The sequence below is a fragment of the Manis javanica genome, chromosome 4 (genome assembly GCF_040802235.1).
Source record: "Manis javanica isolate MJ-LG chromosome 4, MJ_LKY, whole genome shotgun sequence".
Lineage (NCBI taxonomy): Eukaryota > Metazoa > Chordata > Mammalia > Pholidota > Manidae > Manis > Manis javanica.
Genome location: NC_133159.1, coordinates 24,440,962 through 24,449,175, shown reverse-complemented (window position 1 = coordinate 24,449,175; position 8,214 = coordinate 24,440,962). Strand labels below are relative to the sequence as shown.

The window sequence follows — 8,214 nt, the reverse complement described above, 5'->3', positions numbered from 1 at the left end:
CTGGCCAATCGGAGTGCAGAGATAGGCCGGGTAGGCGGGGAAACTGCGTTCACAGCCTATCCGGAGGCGCGAAGTCTCTCCGCGGGCCCGAAGCGCGCGCTCCGCCCTTGCCCCCGTACCGCCTGGAGCTGACTGCCTTTGATTGCGCGCGCGCGGAGTTGCTGGGAGTGCGCCCTCCGGAGGTCACGTGAAGTTTAATCCGCACTCCCCTGGGGGCAGCCATTTTCTTAAAGGCTGTTAGGCTCGCGTCCCCTTCAAAATACTGAGATGGGAAATCAAGGATGTTTTCGGGTCTAATTACTAACTCCGGGGGTGAGAAGGAGAGGAAAGGTCCCTGTCACCCAGATCTAGACGTGTCTAATTCAAGTTTCCCCTGCTCCCAAGCCCTCCAATTTATTTGTTTCCTTAGTGTTTATAAATGAAGCAAGAGCAGAAAATAGGACATTAGCCTTTGAAAGATGTGCTCCAACCTGTGGGGCCTAGTACGGAAGTCCTAGGGGATAAAGTACTACCAGGATACTGCACTCCTGGTCCTTTAAGAGTCCAAAGGGCGGGGTTTGGAGCGGAAGTTGTAAATCAAGGCCGAAGTCCGGCAAATGAAGGGCGGAAGTACATGCCCAGTGCTGCAACTATGGCGCAGGCAGAGGAGGATGTCAGAGATTATAATTTGACTGAGGAGCAAAAGGCGATCAAGGCCAAGTATCCTCCAGTCAATCGGAAGTACGAGTGTGAGTAGGCTGCTCGCTTCTCTCTTCCTTTTCCCTTGTCTGGGACTTCCTGCCTCGCCTTCCACTTTGCCCCGTAGGATGTTTCAGGCATGGTTCCATTTCGCCCTGTATTGTAGTCGCTTTCGTACTTGTCCAGGGATTGGTGGAGAAAGCCACCTGGCCCGAGAATGGGGAACCTGGGCTCCCACACTTAACAGTCTCTTGAACTTTTTCCATGTATACCTAATCACATGTGTTTCGTGGGAATTTTACTAGTGTATTAATTATAAAGTTAACCGTATTTTCAAGCGTTTGCGGGGTTGTCGCCCCCATATGTCTCCACCAGTGGGATAGAGTGTGACTAGTTTGAGGACTCTAAAGCTAAGTAGGGGACTTCTAACTTGGTATCTTACCTGCATCGTGTTGTTAGTAAAGAAACGTGATTTTGCCATTTACTAGATCAGTGATTTTTGGCAAATCACATAACCTCTCTTTGTATCTTAGTTCCTTCATCTGAGGAATAAATAATATGAAAGTTTAGTGCAGATTCTGAAATTCTGTATAAACATTAAACTTTCGTCTGTAAAGGTGGCTGTGGTTTGAAAAGCACAAATCTAACCTTATTTCCCTGCTTAAAATGATTTCCCATTGTCTCCTGTATAGTTCAATTTCTGGGTCCTGCATATCTCCCTAGCTAATTTTTCTCTCACTTAAAAAGTTTTAAAAAATTAGTTTTAATAGATCCTATATATGATTAAAAATTCAAAAAGTACAACAGGTATGCAGATGATTAAAAATTCAAAAAGTACAACAGGTATGCAGTGAAGAGCCCTGATGCCTACTACCTAGTCTTCCTCTCTAGATCATTTTGTCTCTTAGATGCTTGCTGTGTTCTGTGTGTACATGCAAAGATGTTCTAACATTTATTTCATTTACCAAATTTACAGTTGATGTACATTTCTATTTCAATTCATTTGCTGTTAGAAACAATGCAGAAGTGAATACATTTATGCATCCTTTGTTTTGCACATGCTCAAGTGTATTTGTAGAATAAATTTCCAAGAGATACATTGCTTTATCAAAGGGTATGGTATTTTTAGCTTTAACAATTATTGCCAAATTTCTCTCCATTGAGGTTGTGCCATTTTATACTCTCACTAGCGTTGTATGAGCTTGCCCCTTTCCTCACTTATCGATTTGCTGTGTTACCATATTTTTTTGGTCTTTTCCAATTTAAGTATCTTATCATACTAATTACATTTTTCTTGTAAGTGATGTTTAATGTGTTTTAGTACGTTTGGAGATATTTGTGTTTCTCTTTCTGGGATGTGTATATGCAAATTCTTAATCCAGTTTCTATTGGGTTGGTTTTTTTTTTACTATTGTAGAAATTCGTTTTTATGTAGTGAAGTTTATTAAGCCTTTTTATGGCTTCTAGGATGGCATACTTAGGAGGGCCTTGTCCACTCAGATTGTAAAATAATTGTGTTTTCATCTAGTACATTTGAAAATAAAACTTGTATTGAAGTGTAATATACATATAAAAGGGTGCACATATTAGAAGTGAATTTTTACAAACTGAATCTACTTGTGTAAGTAGTAACTGGATCAATAAACAGAATATTGCAGTATCCCAGAAGCCCTCTTACGCTTCTTTACAATCACCATCACTCTTCCTACTCCTCCGTTTAGCCTGACTTAGAGCAACATAGATAGGCTGTGCCTGTTCTTATACATTATGTAAATGGAATCATACAATGTGTATTCCTTTTGTGTTTGGCTTTTTTTTTTTTTGCTTAGATTTGTGAGAACCATATTTTTACTGATAGTTATAGACTGTTCTTTTTTCTAGTATGTATTTGTTTATTTTTACCATTTGAACCTTGAATATGTCAGGATTAGGGTAGGGCAGAAATTAAGTATCTGATTTAATTTCCAGAAAACTTATCAGATACTCTAATGTTTATTCAACAGTTTATCTTTTCCGCTGGTATTGAAATGTGACCTCTATCATATATAAAATTCCCCTGCCTATATTTTGGTTTATGGCTGGACGTAGTATTCTGTTCCTTTGTTCTACCTCTCTTTTTATATGCCAGTGCCACAGTTTTAATTATTGAAGATTCATTCTTTTAAAATCTTGTCAGCCAGTCTCCCTCTCAGTTTTTGTCTCTTTTCCTGGTATTATTGTTTTGTTTTGTTTTGTTTTCTATATGGAGATAAAAATCTGCTTGGCTCAGGTCCATAAAAATTAGTATTGGTATTTTTTAAACTGTTTTTTTTTAAGTTTCAAATAATACAAAACTAGGGAGGATAGTGTGATGACTTCCAGGTACATATCACCCAACTTCAGCAGTTGTCAACTAATGGTTTATCTTTTTCCATCTACACCTACCACCCATATTCCCCTGTAGGGGAGGAAAAAAATCTTTCCTGTACTCATCTTAGGTTCATTTGTTGGGGTCCTCCAAATCAGACTGATGAAAGACAGATTCACTACAAAAAAAGTTTATTAACACTGCATTGTGCAGACAGACACACAGGAGTACTCAGTGATGAGTAACTTCAAGGGGTCATTCAAACTTGAGCTTATATGGCATTCTAACAGAAGGTTAGAATATATGGGGGAACTAATGGAAGATAAAGGCTTGTTAGTAAAGTTTCTTAAATTGATTCCTGTGTGCTGACTGGGCACATAAGGGTCTAAAGTTTTCTCTGGTGATTTAATTCTGTCCTTGCTGATAAAGAGGCAAAGGGCAACACCTTTCAAAATTTATGTCCCACTTTCAGGCAAATAGTGAGAGGGCAGAGAACTTTTCTTCTGTCTCCTTTTGTCTTCAGCTCAAGAGAATCTTTATGCCAAAGTGGCATGTTTTGGGGTAGTATATTCTACTCTCACCTCTTTTCCTATTATTTTAAAGTAAACCATAGGCCAAAAATTGCTGTTGGTTTTTTTCAATCATATTAATTATGAACTTAGGGAGAACTAAAGTGTTAATGTTTATATTAAAATTAATTAATATTCATATTGAATCTCTTTCTCCTGGAATAAGGTATGCCTTTCCATTTCTCAAACCTTATCTTGTATAACCTGAGATTATTTATTGGTATCTCACATTTTTTGTTTCTGATATAAGTAATCTTTTCTTCCATGATGTTGTCTCTGTGGTTATTGATTATATTTGTGAAAGCTATTGAGTTCTGTAATTTTTTACACTGCTTCTTTATTAATTCTCTTATAGTTAGTAAAATTTTAAGTTCATCTCTGGGTAGTCATCTACCAAGTTTGGGTAGTCATCTTCAAACCTTTTACATTGCACACTGTAAATTTTGTATGTTGTACTGTATTATACTGTATGCATTATAAAACTCTTTTCCTTCCCCCGACACCACGTCTGCCACCAAATGTGTGGTTTGTCCACACCAAGCAATTCTCAGTTCTCTGTCACTAACTGGGTGTCCAGCAGTTCAGTTCAGTTCTGACAGTAATTCTGCAGTTAGCACCCACCCCCACAGGTGAAGAGCTCAGTCCCATAAACTTGCCTGCCTTGCTTCAGACGCCAGCCCCAAATGGGGTACTCAGGCTACCCACACTTCTGCCTAGCCAGCTGCAAATTCTGGTGGTCCCATGACCTCCCCCGTAGGCTCAGGTTCAGTCATTTGCAGAATACTCACAGAACTCAGGTAAACACTTTACTTACATTTACCAGTTTATTATAAGGGATAAAACTCAGGAACAGCCACAGTGGAAGAGCTGCATAGGGCAAGGTACAAGGGGAGGGGTCTGGAGTTTCCTTTGCCCCTCTCAGGACTTGTCATCCTCACAGCACCTTGATGAGTTCACCAGTTTAGGTGTTCTCCAAATCTCTTTGTTCAAGAATTTTATAATCCACTCTCCTGCTCCACCCTCCACACAGGACACCCATTGGTGGGGTGAGGAGGCTAAGAGTTCCCATCCTTTAATCATGTTTCATTTTCTTTTACTAGTGACTACCCCATTCTAAAGCTATTGAGAGACCACATCCTGAGTCACGCTTTAGCACAGACTCAGGTGTGCACACAAAGGGATCATTATGAGTAACAAAAGACACTCTTTTCTTTAAACATTCTTTTATTTATTTTTTAATTTAGTTATCATTGATACACAATCTCATGATGGTTTCATGTGAGCAACATTTTGGTTTCAGCGTTCAACCATATCATCAAGTTCCCCCCCATTGCAGTCACTGTCGTCAGTGTAGTAAGATGCTATAGACTCATTACTTGTCTTCTCCATGCTGTACTGCTTTCCCCATGACCTGCCTATATTGTGATTGCTAATTAAGTGTCCCTTAATCCCCTTCTCCCTCCCTCCCCACCCACCCTTCCCAACCTCTTACCTTTGGTTACTGCTAGTCCTTTCTTGGAGTCTCTTGAGTCTGCTGCTGTTTTGTTCCTTCAGTTTTTCTTCATTGTTATACTCCACAAATGAGGGAAATCATTTGGTACTTGTCTTTCTCTGCCTGGCTTATTTCACTGAGCATAATACCCTCTAGCTCCATCCATGTTGTTACAAATGGTAGGATTTGTTTTCTTTTTATGGCTGAATAATATTCCATAGTGAATATGTACCACGTCTTTATCCATTCATCTACTGATGGACACTTAAGTTGCTTCCGTATCTTGGCTATTGTAAATAGTGCTACCATAAACATAGGGGTGCATATGCCTTTTTGAATCAGGGATCTTGTTTTTTTTTTCAGGTAAATTCCTAGGAGTGAAATTCCTGGGTCAAAAGGTATTTCTATTCTTAGTTTTTTGAAGAACCTCCATATTGCTTTCCACACTGGTTGAACTAATTTACATTCCCACCAGCAGCATAGGAAGGTTCCCCTTTCTCCACATCCTCACCAGCATCTGTTGTTCCTTGTCTTTTCAATGGTGGCCATCCTAACTGGTGTGAGGTAATATCTCATTGTGGTTTTAATTTGCATTTCCCTGATGATTAGCGATGTGGAGCATCTTTTCATGTGCCTGTTGGCCATCTAAATTCCTTCTTTGGAGAAGTGTCTCTTCAGATCCTCTGCCCATTTTTTAATCGGGTTATTTGCTTTTTTGGTGTTGAGACATGTGAGCTCTTTATATATTTTGGATGTTAACCCCTTGTCAGATATGTCATTTATGAATATATTCTCCTATACTGTAGGATGCCTTTTTGTTCTACTGATGGTGTCCTTTGCTGTACAGAAGCTTTTTAGTTTGATGCAGTCACATGTGTTCATTTTTTCTTTTTCCCTTGTCTGAGGAGACGTGTTCAGGAAAAAGTTGCTCATGTTTATGTTCAAGAGATTTTTGCCTATGTTTTCTTCTAAGAGTTTTATCATTTCATGACTTAAATTCAAATCTTTGATCCTTTTCAAGTTTACCTTTGTGTATGGGGTTAGACAATAATCCAGTTACATTCTCTTACATGTAGCTGTCCAGTTTTGCCAACACCAGTTGTTGAAGAGGCTGTCATTTTCCCACTGTATATCCGTGGCTCCTTTATCATATATTAATTGGCCATATATGTGTGGGTTTATATCTGGGTTCTATTCTGTTCCACAGGTCTGTTCTTGTAACGTACCAAATTGTTTTGATTACTGTGGCTTTGTAGTAGAGCTTGAAATTGGAAAGTGTAATCCCCCCAACTGTATTGTTCCTTCTGAGGATTGATTTGGTTCTTTAGGGTCTTCTGGGGTTCCATATGAATTTTAGAACTATTTGTTCTAGTTCATTGAAGAATGCCATTGGTATTTTGATGGGGATTGCATTCAATCTGTAGATTGCTTTAGGCAGGATGGCCATTTTGACAATATTAATTCTTCCTATCCATGAGTATGGGATGTGTTTCCATTTATTGGTGTCTTCTTAAATTTCTTTCATGAGTGTCTTGTAGTTTTCAGGGTATAGGTCTTTTCATCTCCTTGGTTGGGTTTATTCCTAGGTATTTTATTCTTTTTGATGCAATTGTAAATGGAATTGTTTTCCTGATTTCTCTTTCTGCTAGTTCATCATTAGTATATAGGAATGCAACAGATTTCTTTGTATTAATTTTATATCCTGCAACTTTGCTGAATTCAGTTATTAGTTCTAGTAGTGTTTTCATGGAACAAAAGACACTCTTATCCCTCCAGAAATTGCAAGGGTTTTAGGAGCTCTCTGCCAGGAACTAGGGGCGAAGACCAAATGCAAATTTTTATTATACTACAACACATTCAGTAAAAAACAGCAATTAAGAATGAGAGAGAAAAAAACTACAACAGTTTAACTTTATTTATTGTGCTGAAAAAACCTTTTGCTCGAAAATCTTACTATTTTTATTATATGCTTCGTGATTACATCTGTGGAGTAGAATATATATACATTTACATGACTTACACTAATCTATTTCCTAATAATTGAATCTTTGCATTCCAGGAATGAATCCCATTTAGTCATACTGGATTATACTTGCCAACGTTTTGTGCAGAATCTTTGCATTGATGTAATGTGAAATAAGTCTGTATTTTCTTCCAGCTTCATTTCTTGTCACTGATCACCCCGAGATCTACCCTCAAACCTTCCCTGTAGCCCTGTTTCTCCCTTATGACTCAGCTCAGTTGTCATTGCATTTATTCATTCAGCAATATTATTGAGCACCTGTTGTGTATCAGGCACTGAGCAGAAGTCAGGAATGTTAAAAAACAAAATTCAGCCAAGCAGCTTTGAAGATCTAATTGGCTTTATTAAACAGTTCATGAATCTTGCAGCATCCCATCTAGCAAGTAGAGTTGTTTCAAAAGGCTACATACAGAAAGAGAGAGGTTTTTAAAGGCTGGGCGGCAGGACAAGGATGTCATAAATAGAAAGAAAAATTATTTCAGGTGAGGTCACTTTCCTCTGGGGACAAAGGGTGGATTCCTTTGGGGGATGGAGAGGGCACATGTGACAGTTTATCTTATTTATGGTAACTAGAAAATTGTGAGTGATTTTCTGGGGAGGCTGAAACTGCAGTTAGGTTAATGTATTAAACCCTGGCTTGGGGACTTGGCCTAGCGGAAGTGACTCCATATGGGCCTGTGGTTTTCTTTTTAACAGGAATAAAAGAACGAGCAGATAGTGATCACCTTTAGTCTCTTGGCACTTACAGTGTTAAATCTTGTTTCTTTTGGGACTTATTACCTGAACCCCTTAGTGTAGGTTAAGTTTACCTCCTATTCTCTCCTGTAGTAGCAGTTCTTAAAGTGTGGTTTGTGGACCCCTGGGATTCCCCAGATCCTTTCAGATCTGTGATATCAAAATTACTTTGAGAATAACATTGACATGTTATCTGCACTTAGAATACAAAAGTGCAATAAGTTAAAATGCTGGCTCCTTAGCACAAATTGAGGCAGCAGCACCGAGTTATCCTGGTAGTCACTGTATTCCATACCACCATGTACTATTAAAACAAGAGAAAAGCATTTTTACTTAGAAATGTCCATGACAAATCAGTAAGAACTTCATT

The 8,214-nt window shown here is 38.7% G+C and overlaps 1 protein-coding gene across 4 annotated transcripts in view; it reads left to right on the top strand.

Annotated features, from left to right (window-relative positions):
- The first annotated feature begins 292 nt into the window (after positions 1–292).
- Positions 293–8,214, top strand: part of ZBTB8OS (zinc finger and BTB domain containing 8 opposite strand) — a 51,577-nt gene continuing 43,655 nt past the window's right edge. The window contains exon 1 of one of the 4 annotated variants that reach the window (XM_073233575.1): positions 293–728. In XM_073233575.1, the coding sequence (XP_073089676.1) occupies positions 614–728 (115 nt within the window). In that variant the 5' untranslated portion in view covers positions 293–613. The remainder of the gene's footprint in view (positions 729–8,214) is intronic. The other 3 variants (XM_037010436.2, XM_073233577.1, XM_073233576.1) reach the window with 3 other exon arrangements.